Source organism: Chelonoidis abingdonii, chromosome 9, assembly GCF_003597395.2.
Source record: "Chelonoidis abingdonii isolate Lonesome George chromosome 9, CheloAbing_2.0, whole genome shotgun sequence".
Classification (NCBI taxonomy): Eukaryota; Metazoa; Chordata; order Testudines; family Testudinidae; genus Chelonoidis; species Chelonoidis abingdonii.
This window is the reverse complement of record NC_133777.1, coordinates 40,576,617-40,604,396: the sequence shown is the minus strand read 5'-3', so window position 1 is coordinate 40,604,396 and position 27,780 is coordinate 40,576,617. Positions and strand designations below refer to the sequence as shown.

Here is a 27,780-nt window from a genome sequence, read left to right as displayed (position 1 = left end):
CCAGCTGCGTTGTGGCCAGTCCCATTTAATATCCTCATTAATGATCTGGCAGGGAGAGTAAACAGCAAGTTAATGAAATTCCCTGATGATTCTAAATTGGGAGGAGGCGCAAATAAGAGCCAGGGCAGAGTATTCATCCAAAGGGAACATGGGGAGAAAAGGAGAACCCAAGGCTCAGCTTGCAAAATGCACACGAATAACACAGGGAGGGAAAAAAACAAACCATTCTATGGCGGGGGTGGGGGAGCCTCGACAGCCCGGGTAGCCCCCGGGTAGCCCCAGGAGCCTCGACAGCCCGGGTAGTGGGCTCCTAGGTGCTACCACACTGCTAATCATGTACCATGCACTGGAGTTGCAGTGTGATATGGCAGGGAAAACAAAGGCTCATATAATGTAGGGTGGCATATGCAGCAGTGTCTCAGAGTGAGGAGGTGCTAGGCTCTCTGGCCATCTGGGCTGAATTCTCCAGTCATTTACCCCAGCGAGAGTGCAGTGCTCCCCTAGTCAGTGGCAGCATTTTACGCTCTTTTTGTCCTGGTGTAATTGACCCCATGTGGAGAACTGGACCATTGTTCATTTCTGGGCTCTGCTTTACTAGAGAGGGATTGACTAATTGGAAGCTTTTCAGAGAGGAGGAGCAAAATACCAATTGGGAGAGACTGAACGGTGGGGAAAGTTAAGCGAAGAGTGAGGAGACTGCAGCAAGTCTGCGAGGGGTGTAAATGCCAAGGCAGGAGAGGAATCGTCTGGGGTGGCCTGTGAGTGGGAGTGATGGGACCAGGTGATAAAAGGGAAGAGGGTGGCAGGACCCCAGGAGAAAGAAGCCCAGTGGAGAGGTCTGTGGCCAGTCTCCCAAGGAAGGGGTAGCAGCCCTTGGAACTGTCAAGCTGTGCCAGGCAGAACGCTGCTCACTAAAGAGTTGGGAACAATCCCGCATTGGCTGAAGAGGGGCCAGAGTTGCTGCATGGCCTGCTCTTGCTTTCGTCCTGCACCTTTCAGCAGCGCAGAATCCCTGCTCATGTCCCCTCTTGTTGCAGTACCGCGTTGGACAGCTCTACATGATCAGTAAGCACAGTCACCAGGAGAGCGAAAAAGGCGAGGGTGTGGAAGTGGTGAAAAATGAGCCGCATGAAGACCCTGTCCACGGTCCCGGCCAGTTCACTGAGAAACGTGTGCACCTGTCCAGGTGAGAGTTCTCCTCTGATTCATCCCCTGGATGATCATCTGCAAAGCATCGGCTACTTCTGCCATTGTCCCTGGGGGCTGAGCGCCGGGTTAAGGCTTCCCTAATAAACAGTGTCTTTCCTGAGTAAGGGGCCCCTGATCGCAACCCTGACATCTTGGAGGATGTTTTATTAAACCCCATTTGACAGCTGTGGGGCTGCAACTCTTTTTGTTCTATTTGTACAGCACCTTGCACAGTTCACAGTGGGCTCCTAGGTGCTACCACACTGCTAATCATAAATAATAATGTTGTGCTGTGGCTGTAGAATGGCTACAGCACAAGCAGCAGCCGTGCACGCTCCCCCTGCATGTTGCCACCTGATCTAGGGACCCCACATCTCTATGGGCAAGAGGCTCTCTGCTGAGAGCGGTCCAGTTAGAGCCAGGGTGGTGGATGGCTTGTGATGTGGACACTTCACCACAAGTCTGAGATCCCCAGCTGATTCCACACAGGGCCACCAAACAACAAGGACGGGATTTTAACCTGCAGTCTGGCTCTCCTGTCCTGTATGAGCCAGCTCCCCTCTCTCTCCATGCTTTTTGCATCTAGCCTTTGTTCCGGGCTTTCCAAAGACTTGGTCACTGGATCCTGCCTCTTCTCTGTGTTGGTTTCTCTTTGAAAACCCTTGGGCTCTCTCCAGCACCTCCGCCCCCCTCCCCCGCCACACACACACTTCTTTCTCTGACTCGTCCCTAACCAAAAGCACTAACTCCAGGACAACTCAGCCAATCATTTGCATTTGAGAGGTTGCTTTCACCCACCCCCAGGAGCAGCATCTCAAGAAGTGTGTGACACGTCCGCTACAGTGACATGAACTTCTTAGCAGCAAGAGCTTGTGAGGTTCTTGCTGAACTGGTCCCTATCCCCAGCCGCTTTGTATCCTTTCCTCTTGCATTTCAAGGTGGTGGTCTATCCTCCAGGCAAAGGTCTCCTCTTGTGTTAGGTCCTGGATGGTCCTGATAGGGAATCCTGCTCCCTGCAAATGTAGCTCACAGGACATCAGTGGTTGCAGAAATAATTCTAGTGGCCCATCCAGGCACCATGTCCCAGCATTGTCTCATGCTAGCTGCCACAGATGAATGTTCCCACTTGCCAGCAGGAGGAGCATGTCCGTCAATATCCCCTTTACTCCGGCTCAGCTTTGATTCCTACTCCAGCCCACATGTCCCCTTCTGAGCCTCCTTTTGAGTGATCCTTGAGTACGATGGATTAATAGCTTTCCTGATGCCAGAAAAGGCTACTTCAGCTCTGCATTTTGAGAAGCAGCAGCTGGGCCAGGAGTCTTCCTAATTTACTGGCCCTCGTTTGGTAGCGGCCTCCAGGTGTCTGAATCCTAATGAGTTCCTTCAGGTGAATGGCGGCTGCATTGGGGCAGCATGAGGAGAGCTGTGCTGGGCACTCAGGTGGCTCAGGGAAGCCACTAGGGGCTGTGGATCCTGCAGGTCAGGTGTGCTTTGCTCCTGGAGAGCTCTCATCTGAGCATCTAGATGCTTTGCTAACATGAGCGGAACCTTGCAGTGGGTCACTCTCCTTGTCCCCATCCCACATGTGGAGAGAACAGGGAAGTGACATGCCCAAAGCTACCAAGTGGGTCAAAGGCAGCGCTAGCAATAGACCCCAGGAGTCTGAGCTCTGAGCGCTAGATTGCACTATTGTATAAATCTTCCCAGAGCACCTGCCGCCAGTTTACAGAACCTGGCGGTAAATGGGCACCGTGAGCAGGGCAGGATGGCAATTGCAGGGGCTTGTCCCTGAGGATTACTAGGGCAGGATGGAAATTGCAGGGGCTTGTCCCTGAGGATTACTAAGCTCTATTCACAGGGATTGGCAGTGGGCCATCCCTGCACACTCAGGGAACTCAGCCATCTAAGAACCCCTTGCTCCCCACCATGGTCATGTCAATCCCTAACCCCAGTCATTCTGTTCCAGGTGATCTCATCCCCAGACTCTCTGAGTCACCCAGGGGTGACATCTGGAACCTCACTGCTCCCAACCCTCCTCTCCAAGGCCCTCTGGGGTGCTGGGTGGCTGCTTGCCCCATCTTTAACAAGTCCCCAGGTAGGTCACTGCCTTCCCTACTCCAGAGCCTCCTCAAGGAGGAGGGGGTCATGAGGGAGAGGTCATCCCCATAGTTAGTGATGGTGGGGCCAATGGCTGCAGTTGAGAACACATTTCCTAATGGGTCCAGAGTGAATAACTACCATCTGCTTCCAGGGAGGGAGCCCTGTCTGTCCCCACCAGGTGGGGGGAAACTCAGCCCATCTTCAGCCACTGGCTGCTGGCAACACTAGCGCTCCATTCTGGACTCCAGGAGCTGCACTCTCCCATCCTGCGTGCTAGCAATGGACACACCCCACTGGGTTACACGTGAGTGCCCAGTCCCTTGTCTTCTGGACACCCGCAGTGTGCAGCGAACCGCTGCCTCCATGGAAGCAGGATTCCCCGTTTATGGGTTTCACCTTCGCAAAGTTTGCTTAAGGCCCCTAGCCAGTCTGCAGTAAAACCAAACAGAGCTAGAGACAGAGATTCAAATAAAAGCAAATCAAAGGGACATGAACCCCACTCGATAGCCTATACTTATTCCCAGGTTACTTTCTCATCTAAGGTATTTTTTCACCCAATGGTTAGTCGTTGCAATGCTTGTCCAGTTCAGAAAGTTGGAATCCACCTTTCATAAGACACCGCCTCTGGCAGAATTTCTCCTCTGTAACAGCTCATCCACCACCTATTCTTCTGCTCCTCTATAATCACAGGCTATTGTCTCTTAGCCCAGGGCCCCACCTCTTCAGAGAATCCTTCTGCAGTTCCTTTGTTTTTGTAAATGCCTCCACCTGGGCCACAGTAAATACATTGCTGTCTTCCTGGAGGAATCTCCATTGACCTCCGCCCTGAGACCCCACCTCAGCGCAGGAGACAAGACTCACTTTGCAACCTAATAGTCTACATTTTGCATCTCTCTTAACCTATTAGTCCTGTTCTACCCCCCTGCAGTAACCATGACAATCAGCTAGTTCTTAGCTTTCATCCCCTTCCAGTGAAACATGGAGAAGATGGGGTAATATACCTGCCTGGGTAGGTCTGTATCATAGCCCCTATGGCAGACAAGGAGGTCGAGGCTGTTTTATGACTCCCTTTCCATCCCCACACCTCTTAACCTTTTGCCCCAAAGATCCAGTGAGTCTGGAAGGAGCAGAGGTTCTGTCTAGCCGCCCTGCCCAAGAAAAAAAACCCTGTCAGTCAATGGATGCCCCATAGAGAGCTCTAGGGAGAAGGCCCCAGGCCGCTTCAGGGTTTGGAAGTCAGACTATGGCCCTGTGAGGAAGGCATTGCTTGTGAGGAGGGGTTTGTGCAAGGATTGCGCCAGTGTGACGGCTTCTGTCCTGCTTGCACAAGCTAAATGATGACGACAGAGCTATCAGGAGGCAAGCTCCCTGCCCCGCAAAGTCTAAATGCCTTCTGGTTAGAAATCCATTTCAAACCCTGGCCGGGCGCTGGGGCCATATACCTGATCAGACTGTTAGTCCATCTTTCCTGGTGTCTGACTTCTGGCAGTAGCCAGTAGCTGACATTTCAGCCAACCCCCACACTGGATGAATGCTGTCTAGCAGCACAGGAATCAGCTGAGCCTGAGCTGTACCTGAGCCTGCCACATGGAGCAATTTCCATCTGGCCTGCACCCACCTAGCGCTCCCTTCAGTTTGCATTTAGTCATGAGCCTTCCTGGGGGCTGAACATGACTTCCCCTGTTCTGGTCAGGTGTCGGTCTGCCCCTGACTCCAGAGAGCGTTGCATTCTCTCTTTTTCTGAGCCCTTATTGCTGAGATAGGAGGTGGCTCTGGGGGGCCGCTTCAGGATGAAAAATGCAAACAGCTTGCTAGTGAGCTCAGTGCTGCCACCTACTCCAGCGACCGTTGCTGTGGCTGTGCTGCAAAATACTTGTTACTAAAAGCACACCAGCAGGTTAGAATCCTGCCGTCACAGAGCTTTGCCAATTGCCTTGGAGAGCTAAATAAGTATTTGCCGATAGATCAGCTCAATATTTGCAGTATTCAAGCTATTCCCTGTGACTCATATGGGGAACTACAAGGAAATAACTCTGCCACTATTTATCTAAGGTAACAATGGCAAGGTTTTAAGGGCCAGCACTTGTATTTTAAAGTAGCTCCTTACTGAATTATTAACAATAGTGATTAGAATGGAAAGAGCTTTAAAAATCTTATGTGCCTGTCATCACTGGCACTGGCTGTTCACTTCCTGCACCACTCTGCAGGAGCTGGGAACTGGGTTAGTCAGTATAGCTTCTGTATCTGGTCAGTTTCATTTTCAGCTAAGGTGAGGAGAGATAATCTGCTTCAAGCTTGTGTTCCCTTTTTTGACCTGAGGGTAGCCGGAATTTGGGTCTCGTAAACTTTTCCAGTTGGGAGGAGAAATTGGTGATGGAGTCTGGTACTGTTGAGGCAATCTTGTTTGTTTCCAAGGAACATACCAAGTTCTGTTTCCCTGAATGCAGGAGGAGCCAAAAGAACAGAAGCATGTATCTTTGCTTACAGCCCCACGCCTCCAGGCTGTGTGTGTCTTTTGCCCCTTCTTATTAGTCTCTCTCTCTCTCTCCCTCACATACTCCCCGCCCCCAAGGCAACACCCTGTGGACCTCTGTGCCTGTGTAGTGCAAATTCTCTGGGTGGGTTCTCGTCTTAGGAGGGTCTGCTTAACTGTCTTTTACAGCTGTCTTCAATGAGGGGTGGTGGAGGGCATGCTCACACTTGACAATCTGAAGGTTTAACCCAACCCACAACACTTGGAACTGGGAGGGCAGGAGAGCTGAGTTTTCTTCCCACCTTGCCTCAGTGTCATTGTTTGGGCTAGTCAGTTATGCCCCAATTTCCAAAGTTGAGTGACTAACATTACCATATACAGGCCTTAGTTCCGCAAAAGGGATCCATCCATCCAGACTCCCCTCCAGTCCCTTGGAAAGCAGTGGGACTCTTCACCGCCATTTGCAGAACGGGGACTGTAGGTGCCTAGATAAGTGATCCAATTTACAGAGGTGCTGAGCTCTTGCACGGAAATGGAAGGTGCAGTGGCTGGGCACCGCTTTGCAGGCAGCACTTGTTTAGGTGACTGAATATGGATTTAGAAGCTGAATTTGAGGTGCCCAACTCTGAAAACGTTGGCCCAAGCCTTTTGGCATTTGATGAAGCAGCCAAGGAAGGCAGAGCCTGTCCTCCTACCCAGTGGCAATGCAACGCACTAAAGATCTGTGTATCTGGCTTTTCGCAGTCCCACAGCCTGATCTTGCCATGTGCAGAGCTTGCATTGACTCCAGTGGCCGTGCCAGACCCATAGAGGGACTGCAGGGACTCCAGCAAAGTCACCAAAGGATTTTATGGGTGCAGAGTCCTAGGGTTGCTCCAGGATTCTCTGTGTTTCTCAGGGCTTCCCTGCAGCTGAGTTGGAGAACCCAATTACCTGACCACTGCAAACTATAGTGTAGACAGGGCTCTTTAACCAAGCTGAGACCCAGGGCTGTCCGTGGCTTTAGCCCCGTTACAAGGACTCCGATGGGTTCTGCCAACACTACAGTGCTAAGCTGTCTGATACCGGGGTGCTTGGTCCAGGTTAGCTGAGTGGGCCTTTGTCTCTGTGTTTCACTGACGCTCACTCTCACTGCCTGTCCCCTAGCTTTTGTCTCTTTCCCATCCTTGGTTTTCTCTTCCGTTTGCTGCAGCACAACCTCTGGCTTTCACCTTGCTGATCTGTAAGCAATTGCAAATAGATTGGAGAAGAGCGCTGATGCCTGTGATCTGGCCTTGTGCCCTGGCCCCCTCCATAGACAGAGGGAGGTGATGGACAGCTTCGCTGTGTGAGACAGTCCTGGCTGTGCTGTTCCATCTCCTTGCAGCACATTAATCGGCTGCTTACCCACAGAGGGAGCTGCCGGTGCTAGACAGGGTATTTTTAGCTGAGGCGCTCACGATTCCCCTCTTGGGGATGCTATTTATAGAGGCTGAAAATTAATCAAACCACACCTCATCTCTCCCTCCCGCCCTCCAGCTCCCCTCCAATGGGCGAGGAGTGGCGGTCACGGCAAGCTGGCATGAGCAGACTGTTCATTTCCAACCCCAGCTGCTGCAGCTCTGCCTGTAAGCTGAAGCTCCTCGCCCAGCCCAGCAACAGTCATGTCTCCCCCAGCGCGCACACACGTTGCATCCCTTGCCCCCCTGCGCTTCCAGTGCCTGAGGGATAACACTTGGCAAAAGCAGTCGTAGGGAGCCAGGGGCCTGAGCTGGCTCCCCTTGAAATCAAGGGCTCAGCTGCCTTTGCTTTGGTGGGAGCAGGAACCAACCATGTGTTCCCTGGAGAGGGAGGAATGCGTGAGAGGCTGGGCCCAGGTGGATGAGCTGGGAGGGCGTGGGGCTGCAGGGGGCTGGAGGATGGAGTTGGAAGGATGCAGGCTGGCTGGGGAGCATGGCAGTGGACCCACTGGGGAGGGGGAGACAGCTGGGAAGCACAGTGTCACCTAACTTGGTGCATATGGAGCTGGGAACCACTGGCTGGTTAAGGGGCTGTAGGGCTGGAGAGGTGTCAGAAGCTCAAGCGTGGGCCCAGGGCGGTGAGGGCTAGCTGGGTCCCACAGGGTGGATGCAGCCCCTCTCTCCCCCAGAGGGTGGCCCCTGCAGGTCAGTGCTGAGGTGCATTGGCAGGGATTGTGCTGAACCTGCTGCAGGGGTGAGCGGAGGAGTTCAGCCCGGGGCTGTCAAGCCAGAGGGCCGAAAACCTGTGTGGTAACGAGAGTCCCCTGCTCTTTTCTGCTCTTCCCCTCCCTGCAGCAAGCTGCCCAGCTGGGCCCGCGCGGTGACCCCCCGGATATTCTACATCACAGAGAAGGCCTGGAACTATTACCCCTACACCATTACGGGTAAGAGGCCCCCAACCCTGCCCCCCACTCAGCCACTGCTCTCTGGGCATGCGGAGAGGCACCGTTCTCCTCCTCCTCCCCATCCTCCAGCCCTTCCCACCGCAGCTGCTTCTGCCACTGGCACTGGTCTGGCAGGGGAGTGACTCCCGACTCACACCGGCACAGGGGACAGCAGGCCCAGGCCCAGACCCTCCCATTGTTGGGCACATCAAGAACTACAAAGCAATTTTCCCCACACCTTCTGGCCTCCTGAGGCAGAGATTCAACATGCCTCATACCAGGTTGGGGGACCCAGTCGTCTGTCCCCCCACACACACACCAGGGCTTTGTGTTGCAGCATGGACAGGCCTAGATCATGTGTTAGCTGTGCCTTGATCCCATCTCCACTGCAGGACTAAGCCTTGCTTGAGCCATCCCATGGCTGGGTTGCTGCCAGCTCCCCTCACATGCTGCAGAGCACAAAGAGTCCTGCCTGGCCGCTGCAGATCCAGGGCCTGAGGCAGAGGTAGGAGTGCAGGGAGCGAGTCCTCAGCCAGAGTAGATGAATGTGGGACCTCACGCAGGGTCCTCACTGCCCTGGTTTGCCAGCAGCTGCCTGAGCCCTCCACAGGGGGCGCTCTTCCCCTGCTGAAAGGGACGAGGCTTGGAATGCCAGGCAGGATCCTGCACAGCAGCACTTGCAGCCTTTGGATGGAGCCGTTCCAGCATCCAGCTGTGTGCCCAGGGATTCCCAGTGACCCATGCCCCAGCTGTAGGATTCTGCACAGTATGACAGAGCCAGGTCCCCATCCAGGGCGTGGCACTGCCTATTCATGGTGGTGCCCCCTCTGTAGCCCAGCCAGCTTCACCTCAGATACCTCCCTCAGCAAAATACAGGCTGGTTGTTTACTGGAAATGCTGGACAATTATCTGCTCTAGAACTGCATAGAGGGGAATCCAGCCAGTCAGGCCCCTAGCAGTGCTGAGTGCCAGCGGTATCTGTGTTCTCTGCCCCCAGACATTGGGTCTGAATTTCCCCCCTCCACACAGAGCAAGTGGGTTCACCTCCCAGCAGCACGTTGAGTGTGCATCTGAGGTGGTATTTCCACCCATCGGTGATCTCACAAATGGGAGGGAGTGGTCCCCACGCAGGGGTACGGCAAAAAGGGACATGCTGAAACCCAGCCCCATTCATCATTGCCAGCCAATTATCCTTGATTTTTGAAACCCGGGAATATTAGGTCAATTTTATGGGGGTTTTAGTGGGTTTGACAACTCTCAGTATCGGCAGTGGGGACTCCGCTCCAGAAGCCGGGGGTCTCTCTGGTGGGGTGGGGGTCCTTTGCCCAGGGAGCAGAGGTCTCTCTAGCTGGGTTAAGGGTCCTTTGCTCCAGGAGTAGGAGGGTCTCTCTGGTGGGGTTAGGAGGTCCTTCACCCCGGGGAGCAGGGATCTTTCCAGTAGGACTGGGGGTCTCCCCTTGGGGAGTGGGGTTTGTTTCTAGGCCTGAAGAGAAAAGCTGCTCTCCCCTTCCCTTCCCCTGCATTGTGCAGTTCTGATGGAGCCAAACTCCCCTCTAGGGAGGATCAGCTCATCACACCTTGTGTCACTGAGTGAGGCAACGTTTCCCAGTGGTCTGAGCACAGTGCTGGGAGCCAGGATCCCCATGTTTGAATCCCAGCTCTGGCACAGTCTGTTCGCTTGGACAGATCCCCCACAGGCTGCCCTCCTCCCTGCAGTAACTCTGCTGGTGTGGGGAGTAGCAGCAGGGGTACCCTCCTCCCCCGCTTGGGGAGCTGTCTCATTGTTTGGCTGGACTGTCACAAAGCGACACTTGGGTGCATGAAGACCCAGCAGCCTCAGTCTCACTTCTCTCTTGTCTCTCTCTCCGATGCCCTGCTCTCCTGCGATCACCGTGCTGTCGGTGCAGAGTACACGGTAAGAACAAGCACCTGCCATTATACCATTCCCAGTACCCGTGCTGGGCTCGCCACTGGAGCTGCTGGTTGGCATGGCCCTGCCACACTGCTAGGCATGACTGGGGTGTGGAGGATGTGTGTGCAGGAGAGCGAATTTAGAGCAGCCCCATTATTTTCCTGACTGGCAGCTCAGAGGGAAAAGCACCAGCCGCTCTTGTACTGCTAGACTCAGCCCCCACCGCTCCCTTTCTCCATCCAGCATGCTTACAGTGCGCCTGGGGTAGATGGCCCCATGGTTGGCCCCGCCCCACCACCCTGCCAATCCCTGCCCTGGGGGCAACTCAGGGTGGTTCTGCCTCCAGCCTGAGGGAGAGGGTTAACTCCTTCTCTGACAGGCCTGTACACTGTCACAAGGTGTATCTTCCCACTCGCTGACATCTGCTCCCTTTGCGCCCCACTGCTGTCACACGCATGCCGTCCTAGCTCCCCTCCTGCCTGCCCATCATTCACTCCCTCGGCTCATGAGACTGCGCTAACCCTCCCCAGGGCAGACACAAGCAGGTCAATGAGCTGGGCAGCGTGGGGAGCACTGGCACTGCTGCGGCTGGGTAGATAGGGGGCTTTAGTGCCCTGGGAATTGCCCTGACCAGCAATCTGATGAGAGCCTCTGATGATAAGTGAGTTGACATGGGGTCACTGGGGAGGAGGACTTGACCCTGCGCTGGCCTAGCTAGCATTGGGTGATGTTCTCCAGGCTGGCTCGTAATGGCTTCTCCCTCTCTCTGCAGTGCTCCTTCCTGCCAAAGTTCTCCATTTACATTGAGACCAAGTACGAGGATAACTGTGGAGACAACGCGAATGTAAGTGGCTCCAACACACACCCCACATGCTTTACCACTCCTCTAACATATTTGCTGAACTCCACTGGAACCAACCATTCCTAACCCAGACCCGCCCAGTGCCTCTGGCTGGGCTGCTGAAGGGGATGCTGTGGGGTGAGGCTGTTGGGCTCCTTTCCCCTATTGCATGGGGCAGTGGTATGCAGCCCCGCACCACTCCAGTGACCCCCTTCCACTAGGTGTGTGTGGGCTCCCGTGTATGCCTGGGGGGCATGCGGCATCTCCTAGAGGAGGCCAGAGCCTCCAGTCCAGTTGCCTAGGCAGCAGGCTCCCTGGGGCCGGTGTGGGTGTGCCACACATGACGCTCAGACTCCAGGCATCACTCTGTTCGCAGCTTCTCTTCGGAGTGAGCCTGAACATAACTGCTGCTATGCTGGGTCAGACCAATGGTCCATCTACCCCAGGCTCCTGTCCTCCGACAGTGGCCAATGCAGGTGTTTCAGAGAACAAGTCTGTCAAATCCTGTTATAATTTTGACCTTCAGAACATCCCCTGGCAACAAGTTCCACAGGCTGATTGTGTGTTGAGAGAAGTACTTCCTTTTAGTTTGTTTTAAAGTGCTGCCTATTCATTTCATTGGGTGACCTTTGGTTCTTGTGTTATGGGAAGGAGTAAATAATACTTCCTTGTTCACTTTCTTCACCCCAGTCGTGATTTTATAGACCGCAGTCATATCCCCTTAGTCATCTCTTTTCACAGTCTTTTTAATCTCTCCTCATACAGAAGCTGTTCCATGCCCTTGATCCTTTTTGTTTGCCTTCTCTGTCTGTACCGTCACCAGTTCTAAGGGTTTGTGTTTTTTTTTTGAGATGGAGGTAACCAAAACTGCCCACAGTATTCAAGATGTGGACATACCATAGATTTCTATAGTGGTATTATCATATTTTCTCTCTTATTATGTATCCCTTTCCTAATGGTTCCTAACATTCTGTTAGTTTTTTTGGCTGCTGCTGCACCTTGAGTGGATATTTTCAGAGAACTATCCACAGTGACTCCAAGATCTCTATCTTGAGTGGTAATAGTTAATTTAGACCCCATCATTCAGTATGTGTAGTTGGGATTATGTTTTCCAATGTGCATTACTTTGCATTTATCAACACTGAATTTCATCTGCCATTTAGTTGCCCAGTCACCCAGTTTTGTGAGATTCCTTTGTAACTCTTCACAGTCTGCTTTGGACTTAACGATCCTGAGTAATTTTGTATCGTCTACAAATTTTATCACCTCACTGATTACCCCTTTTTCCAAACCATTTATGAATATGTTGAACAGCACTGGTCCCAGTACAGCTCTCTGGGAAGAACCACTATTTACCTCTCTCCTTTCTGAAAACTGACCATATATTCCGACAATTTGTGTTCTATCTGTTAACTAGTTACCAATCCATGAGAGGACCTTCCCTCTTATGCCATTACTGTTTGCTTTGCTTAAGAGCCTTTGGTGAGGGTCCTTGTCCACATGTTTGTTGACTTCTACAAAGAATTCTAATAGACTGATGAGGCACGATTTTCCTTTACACAAGCCATGTTGACTTCTCCCCAACAAATCGTGTTTGTTTATGTGTCTGATAATTCTGTTCTTACACTTTCCTGGTACTGAAGTTAGGCTTACTAGCCTGTAATTGCCAGGATCGCCCTGGAGCCTTTTCTAAAAATTGGAGTCATGTTAACCATTCTCCAGTCATCTTTAAGGAGCTTTCAGGAGCCCTCCCAGCTGGGAATGGCTCTTGCCCATCACAGAGCTAGTTCTAGGGCCCATTTCCCTGCTAACATGTGTTGGCACTGGGTGGGTGCGGGTGGGTGCTCAGGACCAGCTGAAGAAGCTGTGTTTCTTACCCTGTCCCTTCCACCCCTAGATCTTCCTCAGTGACAAAGTCCTGGGCGATCATGAGGTCACCTTCCTGGACATCGCCTTTGACGAGATTCCTGAGCGCTATTATCAGAGCCCAGAGGTAATGCCAGCCCAGGAGGAGAACAAGGAGTGAGCAGGCTGTGCATAGGTGTTGCCAGCACATCCTTATGCTCCCTCCCACGCTAGGCACTGCTCCAAATGCACACCTACAAGGCCTCACACCAACCGCCAGCCTACCCTTGTGCCCACACCTGCCTGCCCAGCCACGGACCTATTCCTCTACAAACCTGCTCCTGCACCGCCTGGCCTGCTCTGGCCCCCTCGGCCCTCCCACCCAGCCTCTGCCTGTCCCTGCCTATCCACATTCATACACTCAAATCCACCCAGCCTCAGCTGGGAGGTCCAGTATCAGTGAAGCCTGTGCCAGATGTTCTTGACCACCACTATTAACCATGAGCTGTTCTAAGTTGGGAGGAGACCAGCTCTGGGGCTGGAATGAAATAGAGCATTGAAACACCCACAGGCCATGGGGTTGGGCTAGTTCCTTTCTAGTTGTGATTGGCATCCAGACTTGGCATGCTGAGCCACTCCGTTCTGTCCCTCTCCACGGCAGGACCTACGGTACTTCAGCTCGGTGAAGACGGGCCGGGGGCCCTTGAGAGAAGGCTGGCAGGAGCATACCAAACCCATCATGTGCTCCTACAAACTGGTCACAGTCAAGTTTGAGGTGTGGGGACTGCAGACACGAGTGGAGCAGTTTGTCCACAAGGTGAGTGCATGGTGGTCTGGCATTGTGGGCGAGGTGCTTCTGCCCCTCCAATGAGACAAGGTCGCTGGGTCCCCAGGCGCTGCGGGGGGAGAGGCAGCAAGATCCCAACCTTTCCATGTTCCAGCAGGGACTCTGTCTGACAAGGCAGGGTCAGGCCCACACAGCTCATTGCCTGGTGACAGGAGAGACCCCTAGAGCACTGTAGCTCCAGACCTAGCTGAGCACATGCCCAACCCATGTGAGGACTTGAGAACCCTGCAGTCGTTAGCACCTGATCTGGGATTATAAGTAGACCCTGCTGCTGTGGCTATGTTTTAATGAGCTGGTTAAAGAATGAGTGTGCGTACCTTTGTATGAGTGTGTACACACAAGCATACATACAGATGTACCACTGCCCTCTACTAGATGGAACTGGAACCTCTCAATTGTGTGTCATAGCCCCTGTACTGCTAACCCTTATTGGAGATTCTCCTTGAGCTCAAGTGACCTGTGCTTTTGGTGCGGGAGGGCGGGAGTTTTGTCCCCACTGTTGCAGTTATGTTCCAGGTGGACATGGGCTGCGCAGCCCATTGACAGCTGTGTAGTCCTGCATGGTTGCAGATTTCTTACCATGTATCATATTGTATCTGGATGCTGGCTGTTGCCCCAGCCCTGCGCACTGAGAGGAGGCACGGGCTCTTGCTGCTGAGTGCAGGAGCTCAGCATGACAGACCCTACTTCTTCTTTCTGGAGGGGCCATCTGCTCTCTGCCATGAGGAGCTTTCAGGGCTAATTCAAAGCAGTCTGTTCCAGGACTCTGTCCACCTTTGGCAGGCTCAGAGCAGAGGGATCTGAGGTTAGGGGAACCCTGGCAGTGCCTGCTGGGATATAACTGTGCTGTGGTTGCAGGTGATCCGGGACATCCTGTTGATAGGACACCGGCAGGCCTTCGCCTGGATAGACGAGTGGTGCGGTGAGTGAGCCTGCAGCAATATTGCTATGGCGGTAGATGAAACTCACTGTGCAGCGGAGCTGCAGTAGCGTCCTGCCCCGATCCCTGGGGACCCCCCTCCTTTTCACCCCCCAGCCCTGGTCCTTGCCCTGTGTCTGGGCTGAGTTACAGTGCCAGGGTTTCCCAGCAACCTCTCCCTGCCACAGTGAAAGGGGTCATTCACACTGGAACATGGGGCCCAGCCATCAGAATGCTCGTCCCTTCCCAAGGCAAACTGACTCTCCCCAGGCCTGGGGGAGCATGGAGCCAGCTCCTGCCCTTGCAGATCCCTCTGTCTCCATCTAATGCAGGCAAAGCGCCAGCGTGAGCACTCTCCTGGTGCTGGGAGCAGAGCTGCCCATGGCAGGGTCACTGCCAGCGCTGTGCTGGGGGCCAGTCCCTCCCCCCGATAAAGGCATGTGACCCGTCTCATGCCCCACGGAAGGTTGGCGCTTCCTCCAGGGCTGACCATGGCCCTGTAGATTGTGAAGTGTTGCTGCTGTGGGCCGGGAAGCAGAGATAAGGGGATTCCCCCACCCCCCTCAAGGTGTCAGCGACTGTTGAAATGCTTTAGAGATCATCTCAAAGGGGCAGAGTCCTGTCCCCTTTGCTAACCCCACTAACACCCCACCCCCTACTCCGTGAGCTGATACCCCCATTTCCTGGCTTTGCCTCTGAGCCTCACTGTTGCTGGGGCTTTTCATTTCACTGACTCAACTTCTGAGCCCCCCACACCTTGACCTCCCCTCTAGTCCCACCCTGGCTGGCACAGCTGCACTGCTCTCCGCTGCCCCTCCCCCTCCGTCCTTCACGCATGTCCAGCTGGTGATAGCCACGCGGTGCTGGGGGCAAACCTGCGGTTGGCATTATGTTCGGGGTACTGGGGTGGGCCAGCAGGAGACGTGCCCAGGTAGGATCAGGAATAACCTCTGCTCCCAGCCAGAAGACTCTGGAGCCCCCGGTCTGCTTCCTCAGCCAGCCTGCAAGCTGTTTCGGGCTGTGGCTACATCCGGGATGGAACTGTGGGTTGGCACCCGAGGGCTGCTCTTCGGCGGGGCTGGCAGAGACACAGTTATGTTCCAGCCCCAGTGCTGAAAGCATTACAGGCTTTGATGCCCAGCTCAGGGCATCACCTGGGCAGGCCTGGCTGAAGAGAAGCCAGTGCCTGAAACAGAAAGCTATTCACGCTGGGAGTGCAGGCAGCATGACTGAGGCCTGGTCTACACTACGCGTTTAAATTGATTTAAAGAGCATTAAATCGATTTAACGCTGTACCCGTCCACACTACAACACCCTTTATATCGATATAAAGGGCTCTTTAAATCGATTTCTGTACTCCTCCCCGACGAGAGGAGTAGCGCTAAATTCGATATTAACATATCGGATTACAGTTAGTGTGGACGGAAATCGACGTTATTGGCCTCCGGGCGGTATCCCACAGTGCACCACTGACCGCTCTGGACAGCAATCTGAACTCGGATGCAGCGGGCAGGTAAACAGGAAAAGCCCCGCGAACTTTTGAATTACATTTCCTGTTCTCCCTGCTATGTAGGAGCTCTGAATCAGCACGCGGTGGCGATGCAGTCCCAAATCCAAAAAGAGCTCCAGCATGGACCGTACACGGAGATACTGGATCTGATCACTTGTTATGAGGAGACAAATCTGTTTGTATCAGAGCTCCGTTACAGAAAGATGAGAATGCCAAAGCGTTTGAAAAAAACCTCCAGGCTACACAGTGCTACATGAAAAGTGTACGGAAAGCCAAAGGATCAAATGAATGTCGATCTCATGGAGGGAGGGAGGGGGTACTGAGGACTCCAGCTATCCACAGTCCACAGCAGTCTCTGAAAAGTATTTGCATTCTTGGCTTGAGCTCCCAAATTCTAGGTTCAAACACAGTGTCTGACGTGCGTGGTCTGCATAGGGAATAGCTCCTCAGTTTCTTCCCCCCCCCCCCCCACCACGCTGAAAGAAAAGGGAAAGAAATCATTTCTTGACTTCTTTCAATGTCACCCTATGTGTACTGAATGCTGCTGGTAACGCGATGCTGCAGCTAGGTGAAGAGCTAGTATCTGCTTCTCCCCCTCCCTGGTGGTAGATGGTGCAATATGACTGATATCCATCATCCCCATCAGCCCGTGAGTGCTCTGGCTAGCCTTAGGTGAGGCTGGCCGGGGGCGCCTGGTAAAAATGGGAATGACTCCCAGTTTTCCAGTAGATGGTACAGAACGGCTGGTAACCGTCTTCCTCATAGCACTGGGGGCTGAGCTTCAATCAGTCCCCTCCCTCTCCTGTGTAAAGAAAAGATTCTGTACTGCCTGGACTGTCATAGCAGGCAGCATGCTTGGCTCCTCTCCCCCACACCGCTTAATGGTCCTGCCTGGGACTATCATCGTGCCGGGAGGCTGCCTCCCACTCATTTGTTGTCACTAATCAGTGTTCTTATTCCTGCATTCTTTATTACTTCATTTGGCACAAATGTGCAGGACACTGCCACGGTAGCCCAGGAAGGTTGGGGGAGAAGGGAAGCAACGGGTGGGGTTGTTGCAGGGGCCACTCCCTGTGAATACTGACACGGAGCAGCTGTGCTCTCTGGATACACTGGTCCTCTAATACACTTGCCCCTCTATCCTAGCAGGACTGACTCTATTTTAGAAACCGTAAGGGGGATTGATACTTGGGAGTCAATCCCAATTTTGCTTTTGCGTTTGCGCCCCGGCCGATTTCAGCCAGGGGCAACTCATGATTAGCAGCGGGATCAGTAACGAGGGGGAGAGTAATACCGTCATTTCATTGCCAGTTTACTCCGTAACTATCTCTGCTATCATGCAAAGTAAGTGAATGCTGCTTGTAGACTGGAGTATCGCCTCTCTGTCCGCGGCATCCAGTACACATACGGTGCCGGAAAAAAAAAAAGCTGAACGGGCCTCCATGGTTGCCGTTGCTATGGCGTCTGCCAGGGCAATCCAGGGAAAAATGGCCGAAGGATTGTCAGCTGATGTTTTCCCGGAGGAAGGATGAACTGACGACATTTACCCAGAACCACCCGCGACAATAATGATTCAACCAGATTCCAAGGGGCGGGGAGACTGCGGGAACTATGGGATAGCTACGGAAGAGCTACCCACAATGCAACGCTTCAGAAATCAACTTTAGCCTCGGACCATGGATGCACAACGCCGAATTACTGTGCCTAGTGTGGGCACATGAAATCGAATTTATAATATCAGTTTTATAAAACTGATTTTAGCTAATTCGATATTATCCCGTAGTGTAGACGTGGCCTGAGTCAGGGGGATGGAGCGAGGGGAAGGCTGTGTCTGGACAGACAGATAGGGCACAGAGGGAGCATAACAATGCTAGTGCTGGGCTTTACTGCCCCCTGGTGCTCCATAGGGGAAGAGGTATTGAGAAGGGAAACAACCCAGTGGTTCTGAGTTAGCTGAGCCAACCCATCTCCCCAGTTCTCTTGGAAACTCCCGAGTAATCCTGCCAGAGAGGGGACCACAGCCAGCACATGCAGCCAGAGCCAGTAAGATCTTCCCTTCTCTCTGGGCCTGCCGGCACCCTCCTCTTCTTGGGATTTGCAGAAGAAGTTGTTCCTGTCACTGCCTCCTGGAGCATCTGCCCTGTGGACAGTCACTGCTTGCCTGGAGGCCAGGCACAATCCAAGTTGGCCAGAGAGGGGGCCCCAGAAAGGGCCCTCTGCAGGGTGCTCTCTTCGGTGAGCAGATGGAGGATACTGCTGGATAAATTGTGTCACTGTCGGGGCAGGGGTCAAGGCTGGCCTGAGGGGATCTCCGTGGGGAAGGGGAGGGCAGACCCCCCGCAGTAGGGAGATGGGGAGGGCTAGCCCAGGAGCAGAATGACCCAGGCTAACACAAAGCAGGAAGGGAGCAGTGGCTGTGACACCAGCAGAAGAGACGTTAGGACTGGAGTAGATGAGAAATCTCTATCCAGAGCTCCTACCGCATTCCCTACAGGAACTTCCACTCGGTGAGAGCATGGCTGACCTTCCCGTGAGCTCACCCAGCCAGCGCTGCTAGGCCGTTGCCTATGGCGACTGCTTCTAGGAGAGCATGAGACTGAAGGACCTGGGAGTGTCCTGCAGCTGGCGTTCCTACGTTAAGTCCGGCAGAAGGAAATCACCCCACTGTCAGAGCTCCTATCCGCTCTGTACAGCTGCTCTTGCTGGGAGTGGCTGGGATTGGATAGCCAGTACTCCCACAGGGTTCCCTACAGTGCCTCCTGCTGGGAGTGGTTGGGATTGGAGGACGTGGGAGTGCCCCTGTAGCCAGTACTCCCACAGGGTTCCCTACAGTGCCTCCTGCTGGGAGTGGCTGGGATTGGAGGACATGGCAGTTCCCCTGTATCCAGTACTCCCACACCGTTCCCTACAGTGCCTCCTGCTGGGAGTGGTTGTGATTGGAGGACGTGGAAGTGCCCCTATAGCCAGTACTCCCACACCGTTCCCTACAGTGCCTCCTGCTGGGAGTGGCTGGGATTGGAGGACGTGGGAGTGCCCCTATAGCCAGTACTCCCACACCGTTCCCTACAGTGCCTCCTGCTGGGAGTGGCTGGGATTGGAGGACATGGGAGTTCTCCTATAGCCAGTACTCCCACACCGTTCCCTACAGTGCCTCCTGCTGGGAGAGACTGGGACTGGAGAAACCTTTCCACCACTGCACGGGGAGGGAGGGCGCATGTTGGGCCCCTCGGAGGTCGCTGGTGTTTGCTCTGGGCTTGGAAAGTGATGCTTTAACGCCAGAGCTGGTGGTTCAAGGTCTCTGCCCAGCAGACAGGTCTAGTTTGCGAAACGATAGCTGTGCAATTTGCTGGTGCTTTCTTTTCCTTCCCCTTCAGTCTTTCGGGGCTGGGTTACCAATCGGTCTCCTGGGTAACAGTACTAACAACTGTCTGCTGCTCTCACTGGGTCTGAACTGTGCTGACCATGCAGGGCACCATCTCTTCAGCTCACAGTCTGGGTGATCACAGCAGAGGCTAGACTTCAGCGCCCGTACACCCTCCAGGGCTGCCAACCATCTGGCTCCTGGGGCTCCCTGAGACTCACGGCTCTTAGGCACCTCCTGGGGTCAGCCTGAAGTTCAGCAAAAGAAGTTTAGCTTGGCTGCAGGGCGATGTGGAGTGGAGCTGCATCCCATTATGTGGATGGGATTGGCTGGTCTTTGGGGGCACAGGGGTGTCCGCTTGTGAAGCAGATGCCTTGAAAGGGGAGGGTCTTTCTCCCCCCCCTCACTTTCCTGGTGGCAGCCTGTTGAAGTCTGTCCAAATATCTTTCTGTCCTATGCATGTTTGTTTCTGTGACTAGCTTTGTGCTGGGTTCTCTGTGTTATGCCTCTTCATGAGCGCCTGGCTGAGAATGCCTGAGCGTGCGGCAAGTGGAGAGAGAGACTCTGTGTGTGTATATGTCCTGAGCTCCTGGTGGAGGAGCTGGGAGGCATTGGCTAAGGAGGAGCCTGGCCTGAGCAGGTTGGCCAGCCTGATGGAGATGCTAGTAAGAGGGACAGTGACATGGCCCCCACTGGAATCCCAATGTGACAAATGCACGGGCTGAAGACCGTCTTATCACTCTCATCATCGCCTTGGTCCCACCCACGTTACAAGCAAAGCTTTATAAGCTGTGTGTACAGAGCACAGGTTCAGGGCACATGGCAGAGGGTGTCTGGCTATGTCTGTTTCAGCCAGACCCTTGCCTGAATGCATTTTGTGTGTGTGTGTGTGTGTGTTCATATTGGGATATATTGCACTGGGGAGAGCATGCATCTTCTGGCGGGGCAGTGTGCAACAGTTTCTGAATAGGATGGAGGAGGGGGCATCCAGTATGGAGACACAAGTGATGGGTACGGGGGGCGGGGGTGCCTGCAAAGACACTCTGGAGACACAAGTGATGTGTGTGTGTGCGTGTGCACACTCAGAATGGAGACATGCGTTGTGTGCGGGGGCGGAGGTGTACATCCAAACTGCAGACACAAGTGATGGGTAAGGGTGTATGTGCATGAGTGTACATGCACATCCAGAATGAAGTCTAAAGTGATGGTGTGTGTGTGCACGTGCCTGTGTGTGTGTGTGTACATACAACCAGCACAGAGACCCAAGTGATAGCCAGCTGCATTCTTCTGTAACTGTCAGGGGTTTCCCTTCTTGAGAAGTGTCTTGGCTGTTGGGCCAGCTGGCCCCATTGCCACGCCTGGGCTGGATGTGTGAGGAGCTCCCTGGAGGCGCTCTTCTTGCTTACCGAGCAGTGAGAGGGTCTCTGCATGTTACAGACATGACCCTGGAGGAGGTTCGCGCCTTCGAGACTCAGATGCAAGTGGCCACAAACCAAAAGTTCAGAAGCCAGGACCCCTAGCTTCCCACTCGCCCCGCCCGGGACTTTCCTTTGTATGTATGTTCCTTTTTGGTTTCTCTCTTTCTCCAGTTCTTGCAGCCATTGTTCAGGTTTCCTCCCAGCCCCACCTCTGTGCAGTAGGGCTTGGCATGGGAGCAGCTTCTTCCCCGATGTCAGTCTGAAATCAGCTTTCGGGCAGAGCTGCGTGTTATTGTGGGCCCCCACTGCTAACGTGGGGTGAGGAGTTGGAGCTGGGTGGGCTGGCAGGCCCTCTCCTGTGCCAACACTCTTTAGAGCTGATCGTCAGCAAGCAGGGAGTGCTCAGACCTAGCGGCTGTGGGGAGGGGAGCAGCAGGTGCTTGGGGCTGTAAGACTGTCCTTTCCTGTGTTTGGTTACGCTGCCGTGTCTTGGTCAGGCAGGGGCTTTCCTTCCGCTCTGCTGGGGGCTCTTCACTGGCAAACTAGGCACAGAGTTCCCTTCCCACATCACAGCCCCATGGAGATTGGACACACACACGTATTCACCTCCAGGCAGATTGCACACACACACCTACACCCCAGTTCCCTGGAGATTATTCTCACACACGGTGCCCCTTCCACCCCCACACCCCCCTTCCGAAGCTGATGGTTTCAGAGGGACACATTCACAACTGCACCAGAGTCCTGTTTCCTATTCATAGCTCATGCAGTCTCTTCCATTGGCATCTCCTCGTGGATCCTGAGCGGGCAGCGCCGCCACTTGCTTTTTTGGAGCTGCTTTCTTGGGTCCCAGAGTGGATTCAGCTGGGCTGAGTGGATTCAGGTATAGAAATTTGACCAATGAGCACTAGAAACTCTGGGAGCTCTTGGTGGATGAGTTGGATTTCCCAGTACCAGACAGGTGCCTTGCACACCTCCTGAGGATCTGGATCAGCCCAGCCCTTAATTTGGGTCCGTCAGGAGAGTATTTAGTTAATACTCGTGGAAGAGGCAGAGGCTGACAGCAGGATGGTCAGAGCAGAGGCTGTGCCAGCTTCCCCCGTACAGCTGTGCCGCTGCAGCTCGCCCTGACCTACGTCCCCTGCTATTCTAGTATTAGACCCTCACAAATTAACAGCCCAGAATGGAAAACCGGGCCCTGGCTCATGGTACAGCCCATAGCAGAGGTGTGCAAGTAGTCCAGGCTGTTTGCTGGACCTGACACAGCTGGCTTGCCCAAGAGGCAAGAAGCAAGTCTGTTCACCTGCTGGCTCCGAAGACCCAGCCATGTATAGGAGCTGCCCTGTGGTGGTCATGGCTGAGTTGACTCACTCCCACATCCCTCGGCTTCATGGGAGGTAAGGGGGCCAAGGCTGAGGCAAAGCTGGGGGCGGGCATGGGGCTGGCAGCCAGGGCCAGAAGCAAAACTGGCTAGTGCTTCCTCCCTGCCCCCTGTGGGGGCTGTCCCGGGCCCCAGCTGTGCCCCCAAATGTTAGGGGGGCGCCCCACAGTTTGGGGACCTCTGAGGTTGTTCCACAGATGGTGGAAATCACCCTGAGCAGCCTTATCCTCAGCAAACCCAGGTTTATGGGACAGCTGGCCCTCAACCTGACAGAGGCTTAAGAGGAAGAGGCCACCCTTAGTTACTCTGGCTGTGGAGGCAGAAGCTGGTTTTTGCCTGGCACTCGGAGAGCAAAGGGAGCAGGTGCCACCCGCTCTGCTGTCTCTGGGACGGGCTTATGAACTCTGTTTCTCTTTGCTCTTGGCAGACATGACGATGGACGAGGTGCGCCAGTATGAGAGGGAAACTCAGGAAGCCACCAACGAGATCATCGGCAGGGTAACGCCCTCCATTTCCATCAGCGAGGTGGGGCAGCCCTCGGCCACTCACAGCGCCCCTGCGAGTGCCCCCTCCACGCCACTGAGTGGCGACCCCCCAGAATTCCTCAGCGCCCCCAAGGACAGGGCCCGGAAGAAATCAGCTCCGGAAATGCTGACACTGCCAGCACTGAGGGAGCGCGCCAGTGCTGAGTAATAGCTACCCTTGGGCCAAGCCCATCGGACGGATGCAGAGCCCTGATTCCTTCCCCCCATGACTTGGGGACAACGCCACCCACCTAACCTGCCTTGAGACGCCTAAACTCTACAGTTGTCCTTCAGAATGTCGTTCCCTCCCTTCCCAATAAAAGACATCCCAGATTGGTTCCAGAGCCGGACAGCGGAAGCCCAGTTGTGAGGTTGCAGACTTCCCTGCTGTCATAGACGGCCTGAGGCTGCCATCTTCCTACTCCTCTGTGGTCGTCTCTCTCTTCTCAGCATTCCAATGCGGGCTCTGCTTTGCCAGCCATCAACTCAGGGAGGGCTCCTGGTCCAGCCAGCACATTGGTGCCACTTCTTGAGGGAGATGCGCTGCACCGAACCATTTCGGCGGCGCTGTTCAGCCACCCCTCATCTGTCCTGGGGGGTGATGCTTCTCCAAGCACCCTCTGCTGGAGCCAGGCTGGGGAAGGAAGCCAACATGCCAACCTCTCCCTAAGGAAGTTGGAAGCACCTTAGAAACGACAGTGGATTCTGCTTATTAGCAACCTCTTGGTTGCCATTATCTGGAAGTTACCAATGAGCGGGAGGCAGGTGTACGGGGCTGCTGCTAGGGAAAGAAGTGTTGGGATACGCTGAGCAGGGTCCTCAGTGCCCGGGCAGGACATGCCCTGGAGAGCGCATGGAAAGGTACCTTGCAACCCCAGCGTTTCCTTCCTGTGCTGTCCTGCAAACCTGCCTGCAGCTGTGGCCAAGCTGTCAGTAAGCAGCAGGCCATTGGCAGTGTGTGAATCCCATTAACATTACAGGGGGAAGGATCAGCTTGCCGAACACTACTATTAACCAGAAGTTGTTAGCATCAGGATTGCTTGTAGGTGGAATCTGCGATATCCATAAAAACTGCCAGGCACTGGCTGCCTCAGATTCCCACTGGGACCTGCCAGGACTTATAGCTGATGTCCCTGCCGCCTCCCGTGATTTCTGGCTGCACGCCTGGCTTCCCTGTAAAACAGTGGCCCCACCATCCACCTAACCTCACTGTACAGTCTCCTCCCAGCTGCAAAGCCATGGTGAGGGCATCTGCTTCCTTCCTAGGCTAAATAGGAGAGCCAGGTATTGGACTGAAGGATGGCGCTGCCGACAGCCCTATTCAGACTGCTTTGGGGAAAATCCCCTGCGGCCAAACAAGATTGCTCATGGCACTGGTGAAGAGCCAGGCTGGGGCCTTGTCTATGCTAGGGACAGTTTCCTACCTGTTGCTAGCCCTGGTTCTCTGGCACTAGCTATGTTAGGAGCCCCAGTGTAGAAGAGGCCTCACCAGATTGTACACCTGCTCTGAGTAGGGGGTTATGCGACACAGGCCTGATTATCATTTACACTCAGGGCCCCACCCTCTGCCCTGTCAGTAGTTCAAAGCAGCTGTGGTGTGCATTGGCGCTGGCAGACAGCAAGCTGGCTTTGCCAGGCCCCAGTGTTGCTAAGCGGTGGGTATGCCTCAATGTTAGGAATGCGGAGGGGAGCTTCAGCCTTTGTCTCTAGCGTAGACAGGTCCCTGAAGCCTGAATTGCTGCTCTTCGCACTGCTGCTTCTGCTGTCCCAGCTGAGCTGTTCCAACTGCGCCTCAGTCACCTCAGACTTCAGCAGCCTCGAAACTGCCTCTTGCTAATCCAGCTCCCTGCTGGAGTAGGGTCTTATTGCCAGCTGAGCCCCAGGAGCTGCCATGCAGGACCCAAGGGATGCTGGCAATGTGCAGACTCTGGGAACAGGGGTGTCAACCACCAGCCGTCACAGCCATAAGGCTGGTTTTGAACCGCCCATACTAAGCACACGTTGAATTGCACTTATTCCTAAACAGGAATCTCCCCAACTCCCTCCCCTCTGCTAGGGCCTCCTGGCTGGTCTCTGTTTGGGTTGTAATTATCCATGCTATGAATTGTGTCCCAGACCAGCAGAAATGAAATAGCCAGTGTCTGCTTCAAGAAAGTGCATGTGCCTGCTGCAGGGACAGGGATGGTCTAACCTGAGGTACAAGGCCCTGATCCCGTGAGGAGCCGAGGACCTCTGCTGTAGCTCTGTGTGCCTTCCGTTGAGGTTTAGAGGCCTCAGCAGCAAGCAGGGTCAAGCTTGTGTTTTACATGAGGCCACTGGAAGAGTAGATTGGCTCTTGCTTGCGATTCATAGTTGCCCGCTGAGAAGCACTGGGACATGATGGGAAGAGGCTGGGTGTGGAGATGCACCCATGTTTGGATATTTTTCCCAACCTACAAACTATCTCAAACTCTTGAGTCTGCAAAACTGGACTGGGATTTGATGGGAACAGGGTCTCGTGGCATTTTGTCACCCCTGGAAGCTATGTGAAAATGGGGAACATTAACCAAGCATTTTGGACAAGTTGAGTTTGAGCTGAAGGTTTGGGTTTATTTTTAATTTGATCTAGCCTGGTTTGTCCGCCCCATGGGTGAGTGTAAAGGGCTGATGCAGTTGTGTAGAAAATCCATTCACTGCCTGGCAGCGCTGAACGTGCAATGGAAGGAAGTGTTTTTATATGTGCTATAGAAGGTTGGATATTCGAGATGGGCTAGACCCAGAGACTCCAATTCAAACCCTTCCCAAGAGTGAGGAGTTGGATTTGAATCCTCCGAGTGTGGTTCGGGTTCTGGATCAAATCCAGAATTGGGAGGGATCTATTTGCTGCTTCCAGGAATCAGCTGAAATCTCACAAAGCCACATGGAAAGATTTTTGCACCCTCAGATTTACACTGAAGACCAGAATTCCAAGTCAGAGCCTTGCTCCTTAGGATCCGAGTCCATCTCTGGGGTAGATCATTGTCCCTGATTGGATGGATTTTACAAAGCCCCCTCTGGTGTCACTGAGTTTTATGTACCTCGCTCAAGTTTTGTCTAGTATGGACTAAGCCTTTTAATGTGTCTGGTGCTTCCTGGGTCTCAGGGCCTTATGCAGCTGGGATTTGGTCTGTGTTCTGCCCGGATGCAACATTCCAGTCTGGACTTCTCTGCTTCGTGTCTTTAATCGTGAGCCCTCGCAGGTTCGCGCTTTGTGCCAAATTCCAGGGCCATGTGTTGGTGCCCGTGGAAAGTGTGTGCGTGAGCATGTGGGTGTGTGCACCACTGGCCTCACGTAGCCATGAGCATGTGTTCCCACTGCAGCCAATGTGGAGGTGTTTGGGCTGCTTCAGTTTTGGTCCCCAGAGGCCCTGGGCTGGGGTTCTGTCTCTCGTGGGTGGCCCAGGGCCTTGGCTTCCTGAGGTGCCACCTGGGCAAGTGTGCAGCAGCTGGCAATGGCAGGGGCTCTGCAGGGAGCACACAGGAGACTGGCTCTTGATTGGTGCCCTCTGAGCAAGTGCCAACCATCATGTACAGTGGCCAGAGGCCAGTCCTGAAGCTGAAAGGCCATTCTCTTATAAATAGCACCTGGCCATGGGCGTCTGTCGAAGAGCCACTCCCGGCACTCCTCCACCCCATTCCCATTCTGAATCCAGGGGTTGTGTGTGTGCAGAGCCCCTGCCTCTCTGTCCCCCTGCACTTTGAATGGGGCTAGGGCTGCAGCTGCCAGTCTGTAAATAGGGATTTGCTGAAGACAAAACCCAAATGTGAGACAGGAGGGTCTGCATCACAGTGGGGTCTGGGGGAATGTATCTTGCATGCAAGTGTCATGATGTAGCATTTCCCACCGCTCATCTGGCTTCCTACCTTCCCCGCCCAACTCCCAACTGCTCTTACCCCCTTCCCTCCGTGACCCGTCCTCTCACATCCTCACTGATTTCTTTCTTTCTTTTCCCCTCCTCCCCCCTAGGCAGCCAGGGCAGTGTGGGTCTGTGACCTGTGGGCTGAGGGAAGCCCTGGGTGCAGGCTGCCAGGTGTGCGCTGAGTTGGTAGCAGTGGGCACTGCCTTTCAGCAGATCTGGGCGGGGAGAGGGGAGCATAGACCTTCCCTGCTGAGAGGCTTAGATCAGCTCTTGAAGGACAGGGACATCCCACGCCTGCATTCCCTGCAGACTGCTGAGGCCACCCCCTGGATGCACAGGGGCTCAGCTTGGGCCTAGGGAAGCAGGCTTGCCCTGGTGACACCAGCGCCCCCTTCTGTCTGTTCCAGGCAGGCAATGTGAAATATTTTTCTCGAATTTCTTCCTGCAGCCCCGTGCTCCCCGCATGTGAGAGGCCATTTTGGTGTGGGCCAGCTAAAGAGGGGGGCAGGGGCTGGCTTCCTTTCTTACAATGAAGCCCTTTTCAGAAATAAAGCCATTGCTCCTGGCTTCTCTTGTGTGTTTTTTTGTCTCTGCTGCTTCTCCCATCCGTGCTCTGCGCCCTCCTGGGAGTATGTCACCTGCAGGGAAAGGGGTGGCAGAGAGGGATGTCTGGCCATGAGCCTGCTCCTGAGCCGAGCACCCCTCTTCCCCCCCACTATGCACGCACCATGGCTCAGGAGCATGGCCATCACTGGCCCTGGACAGCAACCACCATGGAGGAAGGGCAAATGGCTGTTTAGTGGACAGAAAGGATGCTTCTGCAATGCTGCACACGGCACCTAGCTGCAACAGCAATGGGTCCATTTGAAAGAGTGAGCTGCATTCGCTGAGGTAAGCACTGCCATGAAGAGATCCTGTCTGTGTATTGAGGTCACCAGCATCCCCCATTGCTGTGGCCCTCTGGGGTCACCAAGGCAGAAGGCAACATAAGAGCAGCAGGCTAACTGAGGGTAGATCTAACCGTGCTGATGGGTGGTTGCAGGCTGGGTCTGATAAAAACTTGCCTTTCAGTGATGACAAGCCAGGGTCACAAATATCACTCCCGGGTTTCCCTCCCCCCAAACTCCCAAGCCAGATGTCTTCACTACATGGCAATACCACCCCCAGTCTCATTCCAGAGCCCCAGGGAGATAACTGCCT

The 27,780-nt window shown here is 54.1% G+C and overlaps 1 protein-coding gene across 1 annotated transcript in view; it reads left to right on the top strand.

The window, feature by feature from the left end:
• LOC116833273 (cytoplasmic phosphatidylinositol transfer protein 1-like) overlaps nt 1-27,138 on the top strand; it is a 45,587-nt gene extending 18,449 nt beyond the window's left edge. Inside the window, exons 3-10 of the mRNA XM_032794698.2 lie at nt 1,038-1,186; nt 8,056-8,144; nt 10,052-10,059; nt 10,829-10,900; nt 12,795-12,890; nt 13,404-13,559; nt 14,448-14,511; nt 22,606-27,138. Of these exons, the coding sequence (XP_032650589.1) occupies nt 1,038-1,186; nt 8,056-8,144; nt 10,052-10,059; nt 10,829-10,900; nt 12,795-12,890; nt 13,404-13,559; nt 14,448-14,511; nt 22,606-22,871 (900 nt within the window). The 3' untranslated portion in view covers nt 22,872-27,138. The remainder of the gene's footprint in view (nt 1-1,037; nt 1,187-8,055; nt 8,145-10,051; nt 10,060-10,828; nt 10,901-12,794; nt 12,891-13,403; nt 13,560-14,447; nt 14,512-22,605) is intronic.
• Nucleotides 27,139-27,780: the final 642 nt, after the last annotated feature.